Consider the following 26,912-nt stretch of genomic DNA (forward strand, 5'->3'; position numbering starts at 1 on the left):
GAGAGAGAGAGAGAGAGAGAGAGAGAGAGAGAGATCCAGAGAGAGATCCAGAGAGAGATCCAGAAGCTGGGCTCTATTGGGTGATGCCATCTGCCCCAGAGAGAGAGAGAGAGAGAGAGAGAGAGAGAGAGAGAGAGAGAGAGAGAGAGAGAGAGAGAGAGAGAGATATCCAGAGATCCAGAAGCTGGGCTCTATTGGGTGATGCCATCTGCCCCAGTCAAGTGTGATCAGGTGCCTAGTATGGGCAGGGACCTGACCTCTTCTTCCCATGATGTTAAGATGGGGTTGCTGATTTTGCATGTGCTGGTGCTTGGGGTTGGTTGCACTCTGGTCCTGTGCTTTGTGAGTGATGGTCCTCCTCATTCCCCATCCGGCATGCCCAGTAAGTGCCGTGGGCTGCCTCGCATGGCAATGAGTTGATGGAGTCACACTGTGAGGGGCAGCTGCCTCCCAGCTGAGTGAGGTGGCCTGCCCTCCTTTTCAGTACCATGGCTACTGGTAATTTTGTCAGTGTTGGGTGACAGGAAGTGCAGCCCCTCCCACCTCCTGGCACTGGTCACCACAGTGCCTTCTATATTTTAGGCTCGAGTGACTTCAGTGAGAATGTTCCCCTCCATTGATTCTGGCTTCCCTAGTTAGCTGAGACCTCATCCCTACTGGTGACCTGGGTCCTGGCACCTACTGGTTCTCGGCTCATCTTGTCTTCCCTCAGAATCTGTCTCAGGGACCTCTGGAATTGCCAGTCACCAAGCATTGCTTCAGGCATATCCTTGTTGGTCACCTGAAGGGTAGCAGCTGTCTCTTTGTGCATGACCCACACTTCCAGACGTCCTCAGTGATTTGTCATGTGGTCTTGGATGTGACTGCAGTGACAGGAACTGACACTGCCTTGGAGCCTGCAGTAGGTCACTATGTCCTTAAGCACTTGAACACAGCTCTTATTTACCCTTCCCTGTTTCGGAGTCACCAGGATCCGCATGGCTGAGGCCTTGAATGCACCCACACTCTCACTGCCAATCTCGGGCGGCCGCCCAGCGCTGTGTGTTCTGGGGCCTCAGATTTCCTTCCAGCTGGGCTACTTTCTCCACCAGCCTCTCCTTGATTCCACTTCACTGTGTCCATGTCGGGCCACTGGATTTTCTGCATTTGTTCCACTGAGGGACTCTATATCACTTCCCTTTTATGAGCTCACTGGGATTTTGCCAGACTTAGCGTGAGTAGACTCTTCCTGGGCTGTAGGGACAGCAGGGTGGAGGAGCTGATCTCCCTCCCTTCAGAGGCTGGTCTTTAGCTGCTATGAGTAGTGCTGAGGAGTAGGGCACCCCTGTGGCCAAGACCTCCTGGACACTCCGTACCTGGCCACAGTAGGAAAATGGCATTAAACACAAGTGAGAATGACAGGTGCTTTATGTGTCGGCTACAGGTGGAGTGCTGTCCCCCTATTGTAGGAACTGGGGTATAGGGCGAACTATTGTAGAAAACATATGGCATGCTTACCCAAGCAGTGCCTCCTCCAATTCCTCTATCAGGCCAGCTATGAACTTTCAGAGAAGTGTCGCAGGAAGATGCTTCCAGGTGCCACCCTGTCTGTCAGGGCCAGGAGGCCTGAGACACATAGACCAGAAGCCTCCTCATTCCCCACCATGGAGCTCACAGGGGACCAGTGATAACAAGTGGAGACTTGTACAGCAAGGGTTTGCCTCTGCTCAGTGCAGATTGTTCTCACGGCAACTGACAGCTGGCATTTGTCACTGTCCTCACTGGATTAAAGTGGCTGACCCAGGGCCTAGGGTGCTGGAGGAATATTTACCAATGGTGTCCTCTGATAAGGAGATGGAGGCACCTTGCTGACATGGTGCCGAGAGCCCTTTGGTGACTGATCAGTTGTGATGGCTGTCTGGCAAGTGAGGAGGCATCTATGAGATATGAGCTCCTTTCGCCATTCCCCATTCCTCCTGTCTTTGCCCTGCTTTGGTGGACTCAGGCCCCAAAGTTCCTCCCAGGTGTTTGTCCTGGGGGTTAGACAACAGCTACTTTGTTGTTCCATATGCTCAGGTGAGGCTCTAGCCACTGCCCTGCCGCCTCTTATGCAGTGTGTTAGTAGTGAGCATGTACATGAGTCTGAGAAACAGTTCAGATGAGCCCATGGAGCTGGCAGCTGTTTGCTGGGAGGGCTATGCCTGTAACATCTGTGAAGCGCTGTGTAGGTCAGTGAATTCAAGGCTCACTCCTGTCCCCACCCTTGGGGTTCCTGTTCCTGCACCCTCCTCTCCTGCCCTGGCCTCTGTCCATCCCTTGTGTGCTACCCTGGAGAGGAGAGCAGCCGAGCTATAGCCTGCACTGTCACCCACTTTAGTTCTGGTACACAGCAGTTAGTAAATATCTATCGGGTTACATGGGGTCATGTTTATGAAGTGGAGTGTTTTCTTTTTTTAAAGTTTAATTACATGTGTGAGTTGGTATACATGACTATGGTGTTGGTGGAGTCCTGAAGAAGGTGTCAGGTCCTCTGGTATGAGCCACCTGATGTGGGTTCTGGGAATTAAACCCAGGTATTCTGCAAGAGCAGGAACTGTGCTCAACGGCTGAGTGGCTCTCTAGCACCTTCTGTTTTTGTTTGTACTTATGATAACCTTCAGGACAGGTCTTCTACCATATGGGTTCCACAGTCCAGTTAATTTTTGCAGTTGGCACCAAGCATCTCACCCTGCTGAGCCATCTCGCCAGCCCTGTTTGTTTTTGAGGTAGTCTCATATGTCATGTAGTCATCTTGAACTCCTGATCCTCTGTCTCTACCTTCCCAGTGCTAGTTAGGGGTGCAGGTGCAAGTGCATGTACCACTACATGTGGTTTCTGCGGTATTGGGGATGGATCCCTGGGCTATGCACATGCTAGGTGGGTGCTCTACTCATGGAACCATGTGCCCTGCTTAGAGAGTGGGTGGATTTTAGGTATCATACTTTGGTTGACATGTTGGCCACAGACCATTTGGGAACTTGTCTTGGTGTCCCTTTGCTGATGCAAGTTGAAGACACTGTCTGCATGTTGGCCACAGAAGTGAGCCATGATACAAGGCAGCCAGCCCATCCTCCTGGTGGATCTTATGCCCTACTAACTTGGAAGCAAGGTGGCTTTAGGTATCTGCCACACCTCGGGCCATGGTGACTGCAAGAAAGGAAGGTCTGGAAGGTTCCAAGTGAGACCTAGGCCAAGGCGGCTCTGGTCTGCATTGATGTCACCTGTCTGGCTGCTTCTGTCCCCAGCTGAACATGCCTCTTGGTTTTCTACAGCTGTTCTTGTCTGATGCTGCTCTCTGCGGCTTATTTGATCCAATCTGTTCTTTAGGGGACACATACCCATCATAGTAAGGGGCTGTGTTGGGGCTGCCTCTGCGGGAAGGAAGGAATGGCTTCCCTAGGCTGCAGTCCCATGCTGGCTTCAGCAGCAGGCACCATTGACTGGCCCGACCAACATCTGAGGCTGGTCAGCCCCACACAGGACCTAGGGACTAAGGCTCCAGCCTCACTCTGTAGTTGCCTAGTAAGTCCCAGGAGTTGACAGGTGGCCAGGCAGTCCTAGCAGGGGGGGGAAAGCGTCTTTACATAGTCCCAGCCGTATATTTATGAGGTAGTGTCCCCTGGACTCAGGCGCTATCCTCAGCAACCCTAGGGCCAGGGTTGGATGGAAAAGGACCAAGATGGCCAAAGTACTGGCTTCTTACATATTTCACTGATGCCGGGTGCAGAGGCAGAGCTGTGGATGAGCACTGGTCCAGCTGCTAAGCTTGGGCCCAGACGTGCTGACAGGGCTCTGGGGAATTGGCACAGACTCTGTGTGGTGAGCTGCTCCTCTGCCCAGTCTCGCCTCTTTCCTTGCCATCATTTGTATTAGCTGTAGCTACAGGAGCCATGAGCCTGGTGTGTTATTTTCTGGCGGTGCTTGGATGTCAGCTTGGTCTATAAGGTGGATGAACACAGGTGCTCACAGGAGCACAGGGCAGTGGGGACTGAAGTAGTGAAAGTATCACTGTCAGCAGGCTGCCCAGGTCAAGTTCAGTGTCCTGCTTCTCCAGGAGTGGGTTTAGAGGTGAGTGGGTATTGTCCGTGTGGTCACGGCCTTGATATTTGTGTCCCTCCTCAAGCCTGCTCTCAAATGGTTACCCTGTGGTCCTTTTCTTCCCGGGTCCTCCCCACATGTGCTGAGTGTGGATTTGTGCACATCTGCCATCTCAGGCACTGTGGCTGTTTTTGGCATTGTGCCTCATAAATGTCCAGGCCTCTTCCTACTCAACCTCAGGGGCATATGGTGCTAATGGGAGTTAGCACAGCCATGAAGGCACTACTGGTACACATCCTGTCCCATCAGATGCAGAACCTGACATTGTTTGCCTCTGGGCAGCACATCATGTCAGTGCTGCTGAAGTCCTGTTTAATCAGCACCTGTGGAAGCCAGGTTGTTTGGGTTTCTAGGGGTGTTGTCTTTCGAACAGAAGTGTGAGGGCCAGCTGCTTGCCAGGCAGGCAGGTGCTGTACACCTCTAATCCCAGAATTTGGGAGGCATCTTTTCGAATGCGGCTAGCCTGCTCAAAAACAAAATAGCAGCAACAAAACCAATTGGTACTCAGCTTTTAGTCAGGAGTCATATGGTGCTCTGGTGTCTTGCACCCTGCATCTTCTCACACCCTTCTCCTGAATCCTGAACCCAGTACTGTGCTTGTAGAAAAGGACGGGACTGTGCCACTGGTGTGCTCCCTGATGCCTTCTCTGAGCAGCTTGGATGTCAGCTTGTGTTCTGAGCTGCTTTTTAATCTGTTTTTGTGTGTGTTGCATATATAAGTGTTGTCAGCTATCTGTGGGCACTCATTGGCATACTACATTAGGGTGTCTAGCTGACAGAAACAAAAGAGCCATGTTGACCATTCACATGCAGTGTTCAGCAAACATTGATGTTTCTTTTTTCAGAAAAACCTGCCGTCGCACCGTCTGTCTTTGTGTTTCAGAAGGACAAAGGACAGAAGGTAAGGGACCACTGCGTACTCTGAATACATACCTTCCTCTAGTTTGCTCTGTCACCTAACAAGCCATTGAAGGCCAGGCTGATGGGGCCTCTGAACTTTACCTTGAACCAGAACATCAGCTCTTGATGGTCTCACATCCCAGTAATGTGACTTAGAATTGTCTCCCATCCTGGGAAAGCCAGGGCAGAAGGACTGAGGAAGGGAGGGACTTCAGGAAGGAGAGAGGTTGGTGAATTCTAGACTGGCAAGAATTATGCACATTTTAGGGTTCATGGAGCATAAACTTAGCACACAACCCCCATTCTATGTCAAGCACCCTAGGAGAGTGTCTTAGGAGACTGTGTCCCAGCCAGTGTATGTCACTACATCTGGAATAATCTGCTTACTGTTTCTGCCCCTCTTCCTTGTCTGTGGAGCTGACTCCTCCCTCTTGGAGGGCATATTGTCCCAGAAGCCATGTGCTGTATGTCTAGGGGGTGCCATGTTTGGCCCTTATTAGGTATGGAGAGGCAACAGTCCAGGGTGCCACTGTCTTGACTATTTTTCTCAAGGCCATCACCTGTCCCCTCCTGGACACATCAGAAGACAGTGGCTGCTGGTGGCAGGGCTCCCAACCTTTGTGAATCCTGTGCATTTGTATCTTGTTGGGAGGCTGGCAGTATTTGGCATTTGGGTAATCAGCTAGGGGCTGCTGTTGGCCAGATGGTCGCCACCACTGCTGTAGTTAGTGTGCGTGCGTGTGCGTGCACGGGTATGCATATGCCTACTTAGGTGAAGGAAGCCACTGTCCACTCCATCCCCATGCCTGCCAGGGTGACACTACCTGAGTGGTGGTGTTGAGCCGCTTGGCTCTCCATTTATATCTTTTGCTGAAACCTGGAGACCACAGGAAGCTGCAGGTTGGTTATGGTGACTGAGTGGTTTCCAGTATGCCACCATGTGGACTTCTGTCCCCTACCTAGTTGACAGTTCTACCCTGGCATCCTCTGTCTTTGGTAGGAGTCAGAGTCATGTGTCAGGTCTGTCTCGGTTGTTTCTCTCTAGTGTTGGGTAATATCTAGACTTTCCTAGGCCTCCCTGTAGTCATTAGGCAGCTTTAGTTGGTTGTATTGAAACCCCCACACAGTCCCCAGCAGCCCCTCTGCTGCTTTGTGGGCAGACCCACAGCAGGGCTGTTGTACTGGGGCAGCTTGGTGGCTCAGAGGTTTGAATGCCATTGCCCAGGGCTCCATACACAGAAGGAAGGTCCCAGTGGGAATTGCCACAAGCCTGCCAGCAGGGTACAGCTCTGGGGGGGGGGGTGCTAGGGACCTTGCCAAGTATGAGCACACCCACCAGTGTCAGACCTTGGGGGTCACATGACATCATTGGTTTGGGTTCAGCTTCTCCAAGAGTACCACCTATTCTTTCCAAAGTCATGGGCTTACCAAAGTGCTGTTTTCTGCAGTGTGACCACCAGGCAGAAGTGATAGCTACAGGCCAGCTTGGGCTACACAGTGAAGGCCCTTCCTTCCTTTGTATGTAAGCATATCTATACCACATGTGTGCGGGTGCCTGTGGAGGCCAGAGGAGAATGTTGATTCCCAGGACTAGATGGAGTTAGAGGTGGTTGTGAGCCACCTGATGTGGATGCTGTTGTTACATACAATATACCTTCCTGTTAGGAATCCCTGTGCACAATTGAGTTAATGAACAGATGGCTCTTTAGTAGAACTTGTCTGGCTCCAGTACTGCCCAAAGAGGAGTGTGGCTCAGATAGAGACTTCCTAAGTTGTAGCTTAGGCTCGTGCTTTCCACACAGGATGCCATCTCTTTCAGGTCCTGACCCCGGGTTACACTTTGAACAATTTAAAACAGAGACATGAGACTGCACATCTGGGCACGTGGGCAGATTTGCCAGAATCACTTCTTCAGTACACTATGTTGTTACCCAGGTCATCTTGCCTTCCTTATTGAGTTTTGCTCTTCTCCAGAAGAGACCCAGGACTTAGCATTGGCTGTGGGTGCCTATCAGAGGTGTGTTCCTGGGAGATGGTTTTCAGTCTTGTGAACAAATGCTCATCACCTGGCATGGTGTCTGCTTATCTCTAACCGTCCTTGGTACCTACTGTTTATCTTTGGGGTTTGTAGAAGACATAAGCCTTTTAGCTTAGCTCCTCTCCTGATTTAACGTCTCTGAAGCAAACTTACTGCCAAATCTTTGTGGCAGCAGCTCTGTTGCCATGAGTCTCTTCGACCTCTCTGCGAGGAGAGGCCCTGGGTCAGAACCCTGTCTGTGAAGCAAACAGGCAATATCACCGACAGAATGTGAGACCAGTGTCCCTCTGTCCCTAGACAGGACCAGCAAGGCTTCTCTCAGGAGTCTGTTTCCCTCTTCCTCCGTCGGTTTTGTTATATTTTCAGTTTTATTTTGAAAATTCTCAAATCCTCAGAAAAGACAGTACTGAGGCTGGGCATGGTAATACATACCCTTTAATCCCAGCATCGGAGGCAGAGGCTGATGGATCTCTGTGAGTTCAAGGCTAGTCACGGTTGAATAGTGAAACTCCAGTGTGTGCAGAAGGACTGCAAGAATCGGGCCAGCCTGGGCTACTTGGTCTATGTAAAACAGGATGTACTAGACAGTAGTGCAGGATTGGAAGAGAGCAAGTGGCTCAGTTGCCAGCCTTCACCTCCCATGACAGGTGCATCAGCAGCTATGCAGTGGTGAGTGGCCAGTTCTCTTGTGTAGCCCAGGGTGACAGGTTGCCACCTTCTGTGTTGCCTGACCAGGGAGTCTACCCACTCCTGTTTATTTTATTGGTATTTGTTCCTCTCATTTTTTTTTAAAGATATATTTATTTTATGTATATGAGTACACTGTAGCTGTATAGACAGTTGTGAGCCTTCATATGGTTGTTGGGAATTGAATTTAGAACCTCTGCTCACTCTGGTCAACTCCGCTTACTCAGTCTCTGCTCGCACAACCATGCCTATTTATTTATTTATTTATTTATTTGGTTTTTTTGAGACAGGGTTTCTCTGTGTAGCCCTGGCTGTCCTGGAACTCACTCTGAAGACCAGGCTGGCCTCCGAACTCAGAAATCCGCCTGCCTCTGCCTCCCAGGTGCTGGGATTAAAGGCATGTACCACCACCACCCAGTTATTTAGTAAATTTTTTAAAGATTTATTTATTTTATGTATATAAGAGTATGATGTAGCTGTCTTTAGGAATTAAACTTAGGACTTCGGGAAGAACAGTCTGTGCTCTTAAATGCTGAGTCATCTCTCCAGCTCCTTATTTATTAATTTTTGAGTTAGAAATCTCATGCTTGGAATTAGAGAGTCTCATAGCCAGGTTGTGGTGGTGCACACCTTTAATCCCAGCACTTGGGAGGCAGAAGCAGGTGGATCTCTGAGTTTGAGGCCAGCCTGGTCTACAGTGATTTCCAGGACAGTCAGGGCTACACAGAGAAACCCTGTCTTGAAAAAAACAGCAAAAACAGTCTCATGTCTACTGATTCAGTTAGCTGGGTGGTCATTGTTTTTAGTAATTTATTTTAGGTATGTGGGTGTTTTGCCTGCACATATATTTGCACCCTGTGCTTGACTGGTATTCAAGCAGGTCAGAAGAGGGTCTTGAGTCCTTTGGAACTGGAATTCTAAATAGTTGTGAGCTGCTACGTAGGTACTGAGAATCAAACCCGGGTGGGTCTTCTAGAACAGCCAGTTTTCTTTGAGTCATCTCTCTAGCCTGTTGGTCGTTATTTTTAAGACAGTCTTTTATAGCTCAAGCTGTCCTTGAGCTCACTTTGTATCCCAGTTAGCCTTGACCTCCTGGTCTCCTGCCTTTACCTCCTAAGTGGGAAGCTGGCATGGGATCTAGGGGTGGAACCCAGGACCTTCTACATGTGAGGCATGTGTTCTACAGTGGAGCCACAGACCAGATTATTTTGTTTTATTTTATTTTGACATAGTCTTGATTTGTAGCCCAGGCTGGGGTTCATACACTACTATTATTGCTACTCTACTGCCGCTGCTGCCGCCTCCCCTTCCTCCTCCTCCTCCTCCTCCTCCTCCTCCTCCTCCTCCTCTTCTTCTTCTTCCTCCTCCTCCTCCTTCTCTTCCTCCTCTTCCTCTTCCTCTTCCTCTTCCTCCTCCTCCTCCTCCTCCTCCTCCTCGACAGGGTTTCTCTGTGTAGCCCTGCTTGTCCTGGAACTCACTCTGTAGACCAGGCTGGATTCGAACTCAGAAATCCACCTGCCTTTGCCTCCCAAGTGCTAGGATTAAAGGCATATGCCACACTGCCTGGTTGGGTTCACACTTCTAAGTGCTGGGGTGACAGGTATGTACCCCCATGGACTCAGACTTTAGACACCTGAATACTGGTGGCCAGATTGGCAGCACAGGGTCCTCTTACCCTTGTCCACCCCCATGCCCTAGGGATGTTCTCTGTGTGGTGTGGGTATGAGGCCATCACTCTGTGTGCCTGTGAGGTAGCTGCTTCTCCTTCTCTGTGCTTGCTGTATTTTGTCAGTGACAGGACACAGCTGTCGCAACACCTTAGGAATAGCTCTCAGAAATCAATGCTGCTCAGCCCCATCACTGGCTTTGGCCATCTGGTCCTCCCTGGGCAGATGACAAGCTGTCCCCTGCATCTGTGCTCATGGTTGATATGGCATCTGGACCATTTGGCTTTTTAGTGTGGTTGCTCCTGGGGACAACAGGGCCAGAATTAGGTAGCAGGCTGGCATTGGTGTAGTTCAGTAATGGAAGACAGAGGCAGAACATCCTCCTTCCTTGTCTTTGTTCTTGGCCCCTGAGAGCCCACTGTATACACCCTCTGTGTGACTCCAGTCAGCTGATCCTGGCTCCCACTCCCAACAAGGGGTTAAATTTTACTCTTAACAGTAGCAGTGGGTGCTGATGGTGGCCACTGTGACCTAGGAAGCTGATGGTGTCCTTTGATGCTGAGATCGAGGCAAGAAGTGACCTGTGTAGAAGCTTTGTAAGCTTTTTCCGCTCCTCTGGGCCAGGGTCTCACTACATCGCCTAGACTGGCCTGGATCTCGAGGTCCTCCTGCCTCTGCCTGCCGAGTGCTGGGATCGCAGGTTTGCTCCACTACAGCCGGCCTTGAAGGAGCTTTGATGGAGCCGTTTCTTTCCACAGGGCTCTGCGTTTGTTGTATTTTCTTTTGATGGGGGTCATGTTTCAAAGTAGCACCCATGCCACGTCTGGTGACACAGCCCTGCGTCCCAGCCACCGGGGAGGCTGAGACAAGAGGGCCCCTGGATCACAGGACTCAAGGTGACCTGGGCATCAAGACTCAAATCACAGCACAGCCCTGTGGGCAAGTCACACCCTTGAGACGTTTCCTTCCTCTCTGGCAGGCAGCCACAGCCATTTTAGTTACGGGCTGAGAACAATTGGTGGACAGTGCCACGGGGTTTGGGGCCCTGGGCCACTGTGGCAGGACATCACCTCTGAGAAAGAGTTAGGGCAACAGGTGCTCGGCCTACTGCAAAGGCTGCTGGATGTTAGCTTTTCATCCTTTGCCCTTTTCCAAATAAGCCCGCACCCAGGGTGTGTGGGGTGAGCCTGGGAAAACCAGAGGCCAAAAATCTGTGGGTGTCCTGGCCCTCCTGTCACTGATGTGTCCACTGACAGCACTTTAGTATCTAGCTGGAGTGGCTGAGAGCAGTTCTGAAAAGGAAGTTTAGACCCTACTTGCCTGAGAGCCCTATGCAGAAAGGCAGAGGAGGGACAGGGCCCCACCCCTTCTCCAGTGGCGTGTCTTGTCCCCAAGGGCCACACCACATACAACCCCTGACACTTAACCCTCACCCTTCCCTACAGTGTGGCCTTTTGTGTACATTGAAGGAAAATTGTCTTTTTTGCCCCCCAGTCCTCCACAGAGCACAGAGACTTGCCGGAGTCGGGAGAGGAGCCTCGGGGGGAGGCCGAGGCACCCTGCCCTGATGCAGGGTACCCCAAATCCATTGGGGAGCATGCCTTAGACCCTTCCGCCCCTGCTAGCGCTTCCACCAGCTCTCCTCCGCCCCCCGCTCCTGCAGCCCAGCCTCCTTGTGTGCGAGAACTGGCAGGGGTAAGTGCCCACAGCCCACCCTGCACTCCATTCCCTGGCCTGAGTCCCTGTCTCTTCAGCCCCAAGACCGCGTGAGGCATCTGGGAGGGGGCAGCAAGGACTTACTTGGCCCACTGTAGTTATGCCACTGACCAGACAGAGCCACCGAGCCCCTTCTTGTCTCTACACAGTGATTGATGGCATCTGCTTCCTGGGAGATGGGAGGGGCCCCAAGAGGACCTGGGCAGCACTGCCTTCCAGGCCCTTCCTGACCTAACCAGCTTCCTCCCACTTCTCTCCTCCTGCATCTGAGTGGCAAAGGTCAGGGTCTTGGGAACCCAGGGGCTCTGGAGACTCTGAGTTTGAGCTGAAATGAAGCAGGAGGAGGGGAAGCACCTGTCCATCCTAGCACAGGAAGGCGTCAGTGGGTAGATTATACCTCAGTGCAGCAAATGTCTCTGCGTTACTGCTAGCTAAGTGAGGGCTACAGAGGTGGGTGCTCAGTGAATTAAGAACATTTGCTGTGAAACCAGAAGGACTTGAGTTCAAATTCCCAGCACCTAACCTACATAAAGAGCCAGACATAGTATGTGTTGATAGCACAGCCAGGCTCTGCCTGCATCCTCTGTAGGCTTGAGTGGCCCCTCCCTTCACACCAGCCCCAGTTCCCAACACTGAGTCATGCTAGGAGAAGCTTTGCCCAGGGTGAGGCTGGGGTCCTGCCCTGTCATTTGGGGATTCAGGCTGTGAGGGGAAAGATGCAAGATTTTTAAGGTGTGCCAGGGGCTGTGGGGATTCCTCCTCTGTACTGCAAAAGAGTAAGGTGACAATAGAAGCCATGTGAATCAGGGTGCTCTGTTTTTGCTCTGGGCAGATAATCCTTGTGAACTGTATCCAGACACCTCTTGCCTCTGTACAGAGGCTCTGGCTGAGAGAATAGCCTGGTTGAGTGCAAGGCTCTGAAGGTGTTGGCTTCTAGGCTGAGCCACAGGGCGAGTTCATCCTAGAGCTCTCATGACAGTAGCTGCCCTCCAGAACCAGTATCCTGTGTGGCAAACTGAGCCCATAAAGCCTTGTGTCTTGATTCTCGTCGGCTATAAGCCTGAGCAATATAGCCTCCAGATCAGCCAGGGAAAGAGACCTCCAGATAAGGGGAGCTGGAGGTCATCCCCATCCCTGCTTCACAGTGGCGGAACAGCACTATCATACCATTTGGTGACAGCACTGAGCCACTGGGCTGGCATGGGGCTCTCAGTGCGGAAGTTGGGCTGTCTGCCAAAAGTAGTCTTGTAGCTGGCTCATTGCATAGATGCACTATAACTTGGATGAATTGGGCTGTAAATGCAGTTGAGTGACATCTGATCCTGGGAACACCAGGCTGAGCTCACCAGTCCCTGTGTTGCAGAATGGGCTTTTATCTGCTGTGCCCTAAGTCTCAGTTCAGAGAGCCACTTGGCTGCCGAGTAGATCCTCCATCACCCCAGTCTGTCTGTACTCCACGCCACACTTCCAGGGTGTATTGGGTGAGAGCCTAAGGCAGCCTGCTGTGCTGGAGGTTGTGGATAGACCATGCTGTGCAGCACCCCATACGCACCTGAGCCCCCACATTGCCCACAGCCCTTGGGGTGATGCCAGCCTTGAGGGCGACTGTTTATGTTCTTGAGGGTGGCATCTCTTTTTATATATATTTACTTAACTTAAATATATGTAATTAATAAAATGTGTATATAATTTTTAGTTGCGTGTACACGTGTGGGAGATGTGCATGTCAGTTCTGTGGCCAGGCAGGCCAGAGGCCAGATGCTCCTGAAACTGAGGGTACAGGTGGTTGTGAGTAGCATCGTGTAGGTGCTCTGTCCTGTAGAAGAGCAACAAGTGCCCTTGACCACTGAACCATCTCTCCAGCCTTCGGGGCGGCCTCTTTTATTGTCAGTTGGCCACTTCATAGCACACAGAAGTACCTGTGTGCTTCTCATCCCAGCACTTCTGCCAAGATCAGCTAGGTTCATACTTTGTTTTAGGATTTTTCTGAGGCAGGGTCTTAAGTAGCTCAGGCTGGCTTTGAACTCATAATCATCTTGTTTCCACCTCCCACCTCTGTGGTTCCTGTGCCCCTTGCTGGCAGAACTGAGCCAGTCCGAAACTGTGGGTAAGGATCACTCTGTGAGCCTCTTCCATCTATCCAAGGATCCGTTGGAATGCTGGCCTGACCTTTCTCCTTGGATCCCTGGTTAGTGAGATGGATACCTCAGGCAACCTGTGTTTCTCGGTGTGTCCTTGTCCTTGAAGCAGTGGGACTGCTGCTTCTCCTGGGAAACTTTCGTCCCCACATGCACTCCCAGTGACGTCCCACGTGGATCCTAAGAACCTGCTCCCTTGATGAAGCTGAGCAGCAACAAGGTGGCCATGACATGTGAGGATGTCTGGAGCTGTGCTGATACAGCCATGGGGCCAAGGTGATAGGGATTCTTCCACAACAGACCTTCTCCTTCTGCCTTTGGTGGCAAGAGCCACTGGGCCCCTGAGAAGCAGCAGCCTCCTTCCACTCAGTCCGTCCTGAAGATTCACTACAGATGACTGTTTCCTCCAGGACAGTCTTGTGTGTGTCCTTAGGCAGGCGGCCCCTCCATGATCCTGTGGGCAGCTCTCAGAGGGCCTGTGGTCATCCCAAGGCCGGACTGAGGAGCAGCTGAGCCTCCTGGGGCAGCTTTGGATCAGATGTGACCCCACATGCTGTAGAGTCACTGAGCCCTGGGCTCAGGACCCTTTTCCTGGTATCCTCTGCAACCCCCCAAGAGATCTGCCATCATGTGGATAGTAGAGCCTGGGTTTGTCCCAGTGACAAGGCCTCGGGGTGGGAGTGGGGACCTGTCTGGGGACCATCACTGTTCCTATTCTGTGAATGAGAGAACAGCTCCAGGATGGAGAGAGATGGGCTTGCTTATCTTGGCAAAGAAGCAAGCTGTGAGCCTGTACTGAGGAGAGTGCCTAGGTCAGGGTGCTAGTCTGCTAGAGATTTACTGTGTGTCATTGAGTAAATATTCACCCTTTCTGGGCTCATTGCTGCAGGCTCCAGCCCACTACCTGGTTGCAACTCCTGAGCTGAGCCAATGTTTACATTGTTACAGGATTATAAGCAAAAGTGAGGAGATGGGACCTGTGAGCCAAAGTGCTGGCTCTCTGGCCATTTATGGGAAAAATGGTCCAGGGTCCACAGCAGGAGGGTCTCTGCTGGTGTTCTTTGGGTTTAATGATTGCATGGGATCTTGGCAGCTTGAAAGCAGTATCCCCTGTTTGGTTCAGCTTGAGCCCAAAGCACTTTAGGACTACAGGGAAATGTGCTCTTGTGCCTTCTGCCTAAATGGCCAGAGTCCACCAGGGGTGTGGGTCCGCCACTGGCCTTTGCTTCTGACTTTGGGGTCTGAAGGATAACAGTACTAAGTGTGGACACAAGTTGGGACTGTGTTGGGCAGGAGCTGAGCTCCTGATCTCAGCTGGCAATTCACAACCTTAATGCCAGGCTGGGACCGGAGGGCCATGGACCCTCTTTCTAGTTGAAGAAGGGTCCCGGCAGCCTGGCACATCTCTGAGCATTTTGACCCAGACATCAGAGCTTGCTTGTACTGGAACTGATAGTCTAGGAGCAGTTGTGCATATGTGCTATAAAATGTTCTAGGGTGAGCATGGGAGCCAGGATGCCCTAGTCCCCACTAGTGTGGACTGGTATAGGCCTTGCTGAGGGCCGTGCTAATGCCCTAGGCAGGCCAGGGAGGGTTGTGCTACCTGTGGGGAAGGTGGCCCATGGATCATTGGACCTGATGTATGTAGGGTCATCCTTAGCCTCTGGCAGGGCGCAGGTTTGGTACACTTGGGGCCTCTCACCACTTCTTTGCTCTCATTGCAGAGATCTGCTGGCAGCTCCAGTCCTGAAGCCGGAGAAGGTAAGGAAATCTCTAGAACATGAGCCAAATCCTGGAAGCAAACTTAAACACTCTCTGACTCCACCTTCTCTGTGTCTAGATTCTGACCATGAGGATGGAAACTACTGCCCTCCTGTCAAGCGTGAGCGGACATCCTCTCTAACGCACTCAGGTAAGCAACACCCTCCAGGTAGTGCCAGCCCCAAGGGTGTGATACCTGGGGCCCCAGCTAGGCTAAGGAAAGTGACACATTCGCCCTAAGATGGAGTTGGGAAGTTCCCTGTCAAGCCCTGAGGGTACATCACCTGTGAATCTGATTGTCTTTGCAAGGACATGGTGTAGGTGTGGACTGGATGGGACAGTATTCTCACCCATTAGGTACCGTGTACACACCCATGCCCAGCCAAGGCGTTCGTCTGTGCTCAGACAGTGTGATTAGACTGAGGGGACGCCATATACATGGATGTCAACTTCCAGGCTTCAACCAGTGCAGGAGTGAGGCTGAGTCTAGGCTGAGGCATTCTGAGGATGCTCAGTTGGAGACAGGCAAAGTCCAGCAGCCCTTTTCACACATAGACACCCTCGGGTTAGGAGTGAGTGATTGCCCTGAAGAGCAAGACCATACAGTGTCCTGGCCTCTGCTGGCTCTGCTCTGTCAGGGAGGTCTCCCTCCTCATCTTTACTCCACACCTAGAGCATGGTGGTCCTGTGAGACAGGCATTGCAGTCCCTTTGACAGCTGTACACCACCTTGTTGGCCTGCCTGTCTTTGTTCTGTGTGTGTGCATCTGCGTGGGTAGCATGTTCATGTGTGTGTCAACCAGAGCAAGGCCTCAGATATTTTCCTCGATTGTCGTCCTGTCCCCCCACCCCCACCCCCTGACTTCTCTCTGTTTTGCTTTCTCAAGACAGGGTCTCGACTTGGACTAGAAGCTCACAGTTGGGTCTAGGCTGTCTGGCCAAGATTATTCATTCTCTGCATCCATTGGTTTTCTTTTTTTATGTGAATACTTGGGGTGTGAACTCAGAGCAGGTGCTCTCCCCATCCAGCCCTTTCCCCAGCCTGCTCTGATGACTTGGATTCTGCAAAACTGAATTCCTCTGAGGGCAGTCTTCAGGCTGTCTTTGGGGTATCCGTAAGGGTGACTTGGTTTCTTAGGGCACAGTTTCTATCCTGTCTCTGTTGTTACCTTCTATCCATCCTTCAGTGGATATGCTCAGCTCTGTGTAGGAGTCTCTCCTCCTTGATTGCCCCACTACTCTTGTCCTACCAGTGGCTCCCAGAATTTTCCCTTCCTGCATCCTGTTCTCGGGTCTTTGAGCAGGATAGATGTGAAGTTAGTTCTTCCTGCCCTGATGGTTTCTGGGCTGTCATAAGTCTGTTTTGTCCCCACAGGGAAATTGCTCACCATTCCATCTCAGTTCTGGAATCTTTCTTTCTGTTGGGGTACAGCTTCTAGAACTAGGATCTTGATGCTCAGGGTACTCTACTTGGCCTTTGCCGGCCCATAGGATGTGGCCCTGTTCTGTAGAGCCAGCAGTGGTAGGGTTCTTTAGTGCCCTAGCTCTTCTTCCTGACATTAAGAAGCCTGGTTTCAGCTGGATGGTTGTGCCACACACCTTTAATCCCAGCACTCAGGAGGCAGAGGCAGGCAGATCTCTGAGTTTAAGACCAGCCAGGGCTACACAGAGAAACTCTGCCTCAAAAACAACAACAACAAAAAAGAAGACTGGTTTCAGTCAGGTGAGGAGACACACATGTCATCTCAGTGCTTGGGAGGTAGAGGCAGGAGAATCAGGAGTTCAAAGACACCTTCAGCTGCACAGTGAGCCTGAGGAAGAAACCTGGCTCTACTTGTCATCCTCTGGTCATGCCATCCTGGCCAGCTGTGTTCTTTCCCAGTGCCCAGGTGTGTCATCTGCTCTGGGAGCTCTGTCAGCCTCAGGCCAGCTTGGCTCAGTCTCTAGTGTATTGCCAATTAAGCAGGGAGCTCTCTTGGGTGAGCAATCTCTCCCTCTCACCTAGTCATTCCCCTTCTGTCCCTTCTGTGACATATAGCCAACAGCCAGCTGTAGAAGGGTGAAGCCTGGGTTCCCCAGGTCCTGAGGAATGTAACATCTGCTGTTAGCAAAGTGAATCTTTGCAAGACTCACTGAGAAGAACTGAGAAGAGCCCAGGGTGTGTGTCTATGGGTAGGGCTGGGGACAGAACTCTAAGCCTTGGCTGCCCACTTGGTGTCAACAGGGAGGCTTGCCTTCTGTCTGTCCCATTTGGTCACAGCAGTGCCCTGCTGGATTCCTGTATGCCAACACAATGGCCAGGCTCTGGGCCCCACACTGGTGCAGGTGAGTGGCTGCAGTCCCTGTGGTCAGCTGTGTTGTCCTCAAAGTCTTTGGGTTTTGGAGACAGGGTTTCTCTGTGTAGCCCTGGCTGCCCCAGAATTTACTTTGTAGACCAGGCTGGCTTCAAACTCACAGAGATCTACCTGCCTTGGCCTCCCGAGTGCTGGGGTTAAAGGCATGTGCCACCACCACTCGTCTTACCCTCAAGTCTTAAAGGTTGTGTAGGGAACAGGACCCTGAAAGACCTATGACCACGACACAGGCGCCTAAAGCCAGCCTTTGGGGCCTCTAGTTATACAGTTTATGCACTTGATCTCAGGTTTGAAAAATGTGGTCCAGCACTGCCCTCCTGAAGGCACCTCTATCCCATTCCATGGCTGACTCCCGTGGCTGTTTTGTCATATGTCCAGGGCTTGTGTGGCCAGGGTTTGAGTGCTGCTCTGACTGGATGCCCGCCCCCCCCCCAGGCATCCCCTAGGCTTTCCAGTGTGACCAGTTTCCTATTGGAGCCCATGTGACAAGATGCTCGAGTGGCATCAGTGTGTTCAGTATCAAGCTGTCAACTACAAATAAACTCCATCCCTGTGAGCTATCACCAGTCCCTCTTCAGCCTTCTCCATCCTCATCTGTGGGCATCATGGATCTACCTCCGGTTTCGTACTTCTGGATATTTCCTGTCCATGGATCCTGCCCCCTGGCAGCTTCTCTTCACTTAAGACTTTGCCTTTTGTGTGTGTGTGTGTGTGTGTGTGTGTGTGTGTGTGTGTGTGCGTGCGTGCGTGCACGTGTTCTGGGCGTGCTAGTGTGCTCACCTGTGCGTGTGCACATGGCGACAGGAGGTCAATGATGATATTCATCACTCTGTCTTCCTTTCTGAGGCAGGGTCTCACTGATTTGGCTGGCCCTCCTGGTCAAAGAGCTCCAGGACATTGCCTGTTTCTGCCTCTAAATCCCCAGCTCTAGGACTGTGAGCACATGTGCTGTGCTGTGCTGTGCCCTGGGGACTGGACTCGGGCTCTCCTGCTTGCACAGCAGGCACTTTACCTGCCGAGCCAGTTCCTCAGCTGTTTGAGGGCTTTCCCTGCTGACCTCTGCCCATGGGTTCGATCCTTCTTTGCTTCCTTCAGGAGGGATGGAGTTTACATCTGTCTGCTTGATGGCTGAGTCTCCGAGATTGCCTGTGGCCTGTACATTTTCCCACACCTTTCTCCTGTCCTGGGTAACATTAGACTAGCTGTCCCTCACCAGGACAAGGTCCTCAGGATGCAGGCTCACACTGGGTTCCAAGCTGGCACTGAGTAACAAACTTATGTTTTGGAAGCAGGTCCTGCCTGGGTCCTGTGGTCATTAGCGTACATGTCCTCTGTTGTAGGCTGCCCAGTAATGCCATCACTCCCCTTCCTGGGAGGAATGTCCCAGAGCCTAGCAGATATGTCATCCCATCTCAGCATCTTCATCCTCTGGGTCCCCTGTGCTGGCCTTGCCATAGAACCATTTTCTAACACGGACCTCCTACTTTTCCTGTTGTAGCCTGGACCATTCTCTGGGGTCCCAGGCCCACCATGCACCCTGTCTCGCTGTGCTCCTGCCTCCACAGGCTGAGCTCAGCTGTGTCTTGTGCTTGCAGAGGAGAAGAGCAGCGGCTTCCGGCTGAAGCCTCCAACACTCATCCACGGTCAGGCACCCAGTGCAGGTGGGTGACATTTCCAGGCCTCTGCCTGGCTCCAGGGCTCTTGCTGTAGGCCCAGTTTGCTGCTGGGGCTGACATGGAGGCAGCCCTGGGAGGCTGCTCTGACCTTTGGGAGCAGAGTATCTCCTTCCCGGGAACTCATGTGACCCTTCGCCAGCCCTGGCCATTTTCCTTTGCACTGTGCAAACTCTGGGAGGCACAGTGCAAAGGAAGAACTGGACCTTGTCACAGGTCTCTGGCAGGTGTCTGTCACTATAAAGTGTTGGTGTTAAGTGTGGCCTCCCTTGCACAACCACTGGAGTTGATGTGCTCTGGAGCAGCAGGGTCAAGGTTCCTAGAATCCACTGTGTTCCAGGTCTACCCAGCCAGAAACCCAGGGAACAGCAGCGTGGTGTGCTCCGTCCAGCTGTGCTGCAGGCCCCACAGCCCAAGGTGCTGTCACAGACGGGTAAGGGACTGAGTCACAGTCTGAAGTACAGAGGCAAGAGGACCCTTTGGGCTAGCACCATCCTGTGAGGGGAACCTCAATAGAGGAATAGGGTACTGCCAAGGTTTTCTGTGTCCCCAGGTCTCTTGTCAACCTCCCAAGCTGCTCTGCAAGGGTTTCCAGCTTTGCTGGGTTTTGGTCTGGTTACCCAAAACTCAGAAGTAGCCTAGGCACTTGGGACCTGGTTAATCTCATGCTGACTAATCACCCAGAGTCTGCTTGGGTCCATTGCTCAGAGTCCACCTGAGAGAGCCATAGTATACTCAAAGACCCTCCAAGAGTCCTGTTTCATTTCATCTTGATTTGGGGGCAAGTAGGATGGGCCTGGCATGTTAGGGCAATTGTCATTTTGTCCTGGTTTAGTTGGATTTTTGTGACTCAGCCAGCCCAGGTTCCTCTTGAACTCACTTTGTATTCCTTCTAATGGGATAGTAGGCACACACCGCTATTCCAGCTTCTTTCTGGCTTTATGATTGTGTGAGGTGCTGGGGGTTGGATGCTGACCCCACAAATATAGGCCGGGCTTTCCTTCAGTTGCATGGAGCAATCTATGATAGATTTTCTTTTGCTGCTCATTTTCTGGGAGTCCTGCTTCACTGGAAGCCAGTTCTTGTTCGTGTCTTTAGGTGTGGATGTGTGTGTGTGGGTGTAGTACTGAGGATGAGTCCCAGGCCCTGAGCATCCTGTGCTACATGCTAACACAGTGTCTTTTAGAATAAAAGCAGCAGCTCCTCATGTCTGTGAGTTTTGGGGCTTTTTTTGTTTTTAACCTAAGAATATGTGACTTTTTTTTCTTTCTTTTTTTTAATGTAGCCCTGATTGACCTAGAATTTGCTATCTAGATCTGTCTTTCTTCGGACTCATAGTGATCTACCTGCCTCTGCCTCCAAATGTTGAGGTTAAAAGCTCTCATCACTGCACACAGCCCAGGATGAATGAACTTCAGAGTCTAGCAGCTTGGTTAGCTGCTGAAGGGTTGGGGGACACCTGTCCACTCTCTCTCTTTCCTTTTTGCAGTCCCCAGCAGTGGCACCAATGGGGTCAGTATGCCAGCAGACTGCACAGGGCCAGCCACGTCTGTATCACCAGAAAACCTCACACAGAAGAGTCCCTCTGAGTCTGCTGAGGTTAGTTGGTCGTGGGGACAACCAGGGTGGGCTGCAGTGCCAGGCTTGATGTGATGTCTGCATGGGTTCTTGGTGTTTAAAGACCTAGAGTGGTTTCTAACACTCAGCTTGGGCAGCTTCTTAGGTGGACTGCGTCTGCGAATGCTCTTGTCCATTGTTGTTCCTAGTCTACTCCCCTTTCCACACTTTAACAGAATACCCAGGCAGGGCATTTGCAGAGACAAAGACTTACTGGCTCACAGTTTTAGAAGTTGGAAATGTGAACAGCATGGCTTTGGCTCTGCTGCCCCTGGCTGATTACTGCCCGCTTCACTGGAAGTGCTTGTGAGATGGGCAGTCATGGGAAGGATAGCAGAGAGCCGATGACAGTGCCCTGTGACCTCCCACTCCCACAGGATCCTGTAAAAGGTCCTTCCCATACCACATCAAGGACTGAGAGCCTAGCCAGTGCACACCTGGAATTGGTTGATAGGCTTTCAGTCACTGTCAGGATGGGTCCCACTGACAGAGAGCCCATGAACAACTTTTATTACCATGTCTCCATGACAAGGTCCTGCCACTCCCCCACAGAGTCACAGATGAACCCTCAGAATGACTGGTGCTGTGGCAGTCAGCCCTGTAAAGCTTGCCTAAGTGAGAAGAGGTGCCTGTGCAGATTCAGGACTAAGGCTAGGGGCAGTGTGACAGCAGCAGCTAGATGAGGGCTGTGATGCGGACCCCACTTCCCAGGCTGGCCACTGTGTGGAGTCACAGGCATAATGATGTGTCTGTTCTCACCTAGAAAATGCCCATCCCACCTCAGTGCCCCAAGTTGGGGCAGGAATAGCTCCCAGCCTGCTTCTTAAGAATGTGTCTGAGACTGAGGAGGGGAATCAGGTACAGGGTTCCAGCCAGGCTGTGCTGGCATCTAGCTCTACCATGCAGGGTCTACTTGTGTCACCCTCTTGAAGTTTCCACCCTCCCCTCCACAGTGCAACTCCTTCCATTCTTCAGCTTGGGATGAACTCTGCTCCACCTCCTCACTAGCAGGCTGGGTTCTTAGTATCCAGCTTTGATCTGACTCTCAATTCTCTCTATGGCACCCCAAATTTGAGCCCAAAGTTGCACATTCCAGATGTAAGCCTCACTGCCAGGCTGTCCTGGAATGGACAAGGTCACCATACTCACTATTTCTGATCATGTAGCAAGAACAGACAAGACCCTTACTTTTTTTAGCCATTCCTCATTCACGATGCTAACACCACATAGCTGATCAGTGATGCTGAGCCTAGTGAAGATGGAGTGAGATTATAGCTAGGAGACAGAGCCACCTGGTGACATACACGTCAGACAGGGGCTTCTGGAACTCTTTGAACTCTTAGACTTGGATTCCCCATGCAGGTAGAAACCTTTGCAGAGCCATGCCAAGCTAAGGGGCTGGTACTCAGTGGGGGACAGCACCCAAAGGGATATGAAAGACTGTGCACACCAGTCACACTCCCTGTTGTAGGCACAGGGCCATGGAAGATTTAGAATGTAGCCATATTTGTAGGGGTCAAGCAACTAGAAACATTTAAACTCTTACCAGTCTGTCTCACTACCCTTCCCTACACTGCAGGTGGGAACTTCTGTACCCTACTTTCCATGTGCAGTTAGGGTATTGAACTCAAACTCTCTTTATCCAAGGCACGTGGGCGATCAAGTCCCTGTGCTCAGAAGATCACACGTGTAAAAAGAAAGCATTTAGAAGGGCCAGCGAGGGCTCAGTGAATTAAAAATACTTCCTTCCAAATCTGAGGACTTAGGTTGGATCCCAGGGATTCACACGGTGAATCCTTTAAACTAGTCCTTTGTTTCCTATGCATGTACACACATAGATAAATGTAATTTGGGGGGAAACAAAAATGTAACCTTGTATAAAACACTTAAATACAGGAAGCTGTGAGGTGGAAGTGCGAATGGACTGTGACATGAGGTTTCCTGCTGTCATCTCTGCAGTGGGATCTCACGTCTGTGACCCACAGTGCACCATTTCCTCAAGTGACTATCGTGAGGCTCATCTGATCGGCTACTCGGTAGCTGCTGTGTCTGCCATTTACTATTTATAGTTTATATCCTGAGTGTTGTTTATCCCCTTGCCTGATGGCTCCTTGGTACTGGTGCTGAGTCTGTTGGCAGCGAGGTGTGGTGATGTGCCCTGTTCCCTCTGACATCCAGAGGCCTCCTTCCTGAGCTGGAGGTCCCAAGAACAGGTTCTTGGTGTCTTCTGAGTACTGGCCGTGATATTCACAATCTGCCTCATTTCCACCTGGTGTTTCTCCAGATCTCTAAGAGGCTTCTCTGCCTCTAAGAGGGATGCCCTTAGGTCTTGAGCTCTCCAAGAGGCCACTCTACCTTGCTCTAGTCCTTTCTCTCAGCTCTAATGAGGCAGGGGACTGCTGGTGTTGGCCAGCTGCTAGGCTTCAGGCTTAGCATCTTTCCAAACCCTCAGATTTCCTGGGCCCACAACATAGGTCTGGGGTTCAGGTCTTTCTCTAATGGTGCCCTACCCCAAGAGAGTCTACCATGGCTTCCAGTGAAGTGTGAGCTTGACTGACTTCCAGGCTCTTGGGCACGCCATTGTCATGTTGGTAAATATGGTTTGTTTCTTTTCTTATAGGAGAAGGTGCCTCAGAAAACCCCACATGGCACCTCAGAGGAAGGGCACTGTGAAGAGGAGCAGGTGGCCCCACAGACCTTCGTGTTTGGACAGAACTTGAGAGACAGAGTGAAGGTATTTGGCCTGGTGGCCTCAGGTGCCTATGACAGTCACATATTCCCAAACATTCATTGCCCAGGGCCCTCATCCCACTAAGAATCCCTCCTCTTTTTGGGATAGTGTTTTGTGTGGCCCAAGCTAGCCTCAAATCCACTCCGTAACCACGTCTAGGGATTTCAGGGTACCTAAGAACATCTTTCTAATAGCTAAACTTAAAATAATGATTTTGTGACTGATTTCACGTGGGTTTTATTTTGAGATAAGATCTCATATAGTCCCGGCTGGCCTTGAACTCAACTGTGTGGCTGTGGATGACCTTGGACTCCAGATCCTCTGTCCTCACCCTTCTAAGCACTGGGTGCTAGGATGAGAGTTGTCTATTACCAGGCCTGACTTGTGTGGTACTGGACTTGGAACCCAAAGCTCAAGCATGCTAGGCAAGTCTCAAGCACACAAATTCTCTTAATTTTTGTGCTATGAGCTGGGATCAAACAGCTCCTACCCCAGCTCAGCAGTCAGGACCATGGGTGCCATCACAGACAGGATCATCAGCAGACCAGTTCAGCAGTCAGGATCACAGGAGCCACCACAGACAGGATCATCAGCAGACCAGTTCGGTCCTGGAAACTGAGTCAGAAGCCTGCAGTATTGGAGAATAGGGTCTAGGGTGCCCCAGACACCCAGCTCCTTCTTTTCCAGGTTCAGGTTTCCAGGAACCCCCCTTAGGCAGAGTCAGGGCCACTTTTGGGTGGCCACCAATTAGTGGAACACCATACATGGAGAGCACTAGGGTGCTGCTTAGCACCCTGCAGATTCCAGGATGCCCATCAGAATAATCCAGCCTTGACCTCTAGATTCTCCTGCCTCAGCCTCCTGAAGTGCTGTGATGTCAGGTGTGTGGGCCCCCACTAGACTATTGTCTCTTTGAAACAAGGTCTTACTGTGCAGCCCAGGCTAGCTCAATCTCACAGAAAGTGAGATCTGTCTCTCAATGTTGAGATTAAAGGCATGTGCCACCTTGCCCAGATTATCTTTGTGTCTTAACTGCTGTATCAAGTGCGGCCATACTGGTGGCGTCTGCACCCAATATGCAGTCCACAACTAATCTTGGCAAGCCCTGGTCAGACAGGGCCACATGAGCAACCTGCTTCCCTCTGCCTCTGCAGTTAATGAATGAGAATGCCAGCGTGGTAGATGAAGACAGTGCTGCACTTCCCAGCTCAGAAGCACCCACTGCAACCAACTACTTTCTGCAGTACATTAGTTCCAGGTGAGTGCACTGTGCTATGCAGGTGTGGTCTTCCCATACCCCCAGGGCCAGAGGGGGTTCCTCCCAAGCCCCATGATTTGGGCTAGGGAGTCAGCCTGTGTGCTAGTATGTTGGGAGGGAGGTAGACATGCTATGGTGTGAGACTCCCCTGTACTGCACCTCGTGCCACATTGATGGTGCCACTCCTCTCCAGCGCAGACAACTCGACCCACAGTGCTGACAACTCCACCAAGTTTGTGTTTGGCCAGAACATGAGTGAGCGCGTCTTGGTGAGTGGTCCCGACACAGTGATGTAGTGCCCATTTCTACTCGGGCATACAGGCTGTGGCTGACATGCTGTCTCCTGTAGTCAGACAGGACACGTGGGTGCAGAATGAGAGAAAGACCAGCTCCACTCATTAAAAGCTTTCTCACGGAGCTGTTGGGGTGGTGTCACTCTTCCTGTCTTTATTGCCCACTGACATAGGCTTTCCTGTGGCCAGAGCCAGTTGTAGCACTCAAAGCTACACCACTGAGTCAGATGCCCTGTGTCTCTGTCTACAGAGCCAGCAGTGCTTGCCACTTCTGCAGTCAGGCAGCCGGGATAGCAGGCGTGTGTGCACTCCCTGCTTTCTGACCCTTAGCTATGCTGCAACTTCTTCCTGTGGGTCTGCCACAGTGTGCCTTCTCAGAATTACCCCAAGATTGCCACACACAGGTGGCACTCTTGTGGCCCTGAGAGGCTGGGTCTGACAGGGAATGGAATGGCTGTTGAGGACAGGCCCTGCAAGGTACAGGAGTCACGCCTCCAGGAAGTGCTGAGCGGCCATCCCTGCTGGGCCTCTCGCTCTGTCCTTAGCACCCACAGCAGCTCCGCCCTGGCACGCTTGTTTCCTCAGAGCCCCCCAAAGCTGAATGAAGCCAATTCAGACACCAGCAGGGAGACTACACATGCCCAGTCAGGGTCTGAGTCGTCATCCCAGGAGGCCGCCCCCAAGAAAGGTAGGAACAGCCCTGCGTGCACCCCAGGGGAGACTCCTGATTCCCAGCTAGGGACAGCCATGCTGTAACTGACTTTAGAGATTGGGCTGAAGTGCCCATTATGGGTAATGGGTGGCAGTGTTCTGCTAATAACAGGGCTCCCCAGGTCCCTGGGAGGATCAGGCCTGCCCTGCTGATTTGTGCTTTTTTTCTTCTTGGGTCTCGGACCACTGCTGTGCAGAGTCCCTGGCAGAGTCAGCCGCTGCCTATACCAAGGCTACAGCATGGACATGCTTGTTGGAGAAGGTGGAGGTCATTACAGGGGAGGAGGCAGAGAGCAATGTGCTGCAGGTGAGACCAAACGGGATGCTAAGGCAGAGGGACTGTCAGGAATTAAGGCCAGCCTGTGCTACATAGCATGACCCTGTTTTCAACAACAAAATGAAGCTAGGTGTGTTGGTGCACACCTTTAACTCCAGCACTTGGGAGACAAAGCCATGCAGATCTCTCTGAATTTAAGGCCAGCCTGGTGTACAGAGTTCCAGGCCAATCAGGAACTTTTTTGTCTAGAAGAACCCCCCCCCCCCAAAAAAAATGTGTTCCACAACCACTGTCACAACTTATCCCCTGAATAAGGTCCTGCCCCAAAAAACTAGCACCACAGCACCTACAAGGCTTGCCATAGCCAGTTTCCCAGTGTTGGAGATTTCTTATGGTATTCCATGAAGTTTATGTCTTGTATTGTCACTGAGTATAGTGTCCTTAAGTCTGTGCTTAAGCATGTGTGAGCATTGTTTCTATTCCTAGCTGAGTAATGCTCTGAAGGGAATGCTTGGTGTCAGTGAGCTGATACTTGGCCTCTTTCTGCTTGAGACTCTTCCAAGCAGTGTGACTGTGTGCTTCCTTTCAGGGTGGGCAGTGGGCGGGACTTCCCCAGCACTGTAGTATGTTCCCTACAGCTGAGCATTTCTTCACAGCACCCAGTGCTCCTTTGCTGTGAGAACTTGGTGGCATCTCTCTCTGCTTGGATTTGTATTTCCAGAGTCACCCTTGTTTACATACTTGGGCTGGGTGCATGGCTCTGGGCTAGAGCCTAGTATGCAGGAGCCCTGGGTTCCATTCCCAGCACCATAGAAACTAAACCCATACAGTAGATGACTGGACAAAGAGCAACAGAGCTGGCCACTGCCCTCAGTGTCCTGGCCTTAGTTGTGGACTCAGCATGCAGGTGGGGTAATCAGACAGCCTGGCTTTGGGGTGCAGAGGGCATGGGTACCCCCCAACCTGGTCACTGATC

The 26,912-nt window shown here is 51.6% G+C and overlaps 1 protein-coding gene across 3 annotated transcripts in view; it reads left to right on the plus strand.

The window, feature by feature from the left end:
* The window catches only part of Ranbp3 (RAN binding protein 3), a 35,412-nt gene that overhangs the window by 5,974 nt on the left and 2,526 nt on the right, over positions 1 to 26,912 (plus strand). Inside the window, exons 2-13 of one of the 3 annotated variants that reach the window (XM_031347073.1) lie at positions 4,962 to 5,017; positions 10,903 to 11,103; positions 14,987 to 15,023; positions 15,103 to 15,174; positions 18,972 to 19,037; positions 19,390 to 19,482; positions 20,539 to 20,648; positions 23,287 to 23,400; positions 24,552 to 24,655; positions 24,849 to 24,924; positions 25,534 to 25,636; positions 25,857 to 25,966. In XM_031347073.1, coding sequence (XP_031202933.1) covers positions 4,962 to 5,017; positions 10,903 to 11,103; positions 14,987 to 15,023; positions 15,103 to 15,174; positions 18,972 to 19,037; positions 19,390 to 19,482; positions 20,539 to 20,648; positions 23,287 to 23,400; positions 24,552 to 24,655; positions 24,849 to 24,924; positions 25,534 to 25,636; positions 25,857 to 25,966 — 1,142 coding nt within the window. The remainder of the gene's footprint in view (positions 1 to 4,961; positions 5,018 to 10,902; positions 11,104 to 14,986; positions 15,024 to 15,102; positions 15,175 to 18,971; positions 19,038 to 19,389; positions 19,483 to 20,538; positions 20,649 to 23,286; positions 23,401 to 24,551; positions 24,656 to 24,848; positions 24,925 to 25,533; positions 25,637 to 25,856; positions 25,967 to 26,912) is intronic. The other 2 variants (XM_031347074.1, XM_031347076.1) reach the window with 2 other exon arrangements.

The sequence above is a fragment of the Mastomys coucha genome, unplaced genomic scaffold (assembly GCF_008632895.1).
Source record: "Mastomys coucha isolate ucsf_1 unplaced genomic scaffold, UCSF_Mcou_1 pScaffold3, whole genome shotgun sequence".
Taxonomy (NCBI): Eukaryota; Metazoa; Chordata; class Mammalia; order Rodentia; family Muridae; genus Mastomys; species Mastomys coucha.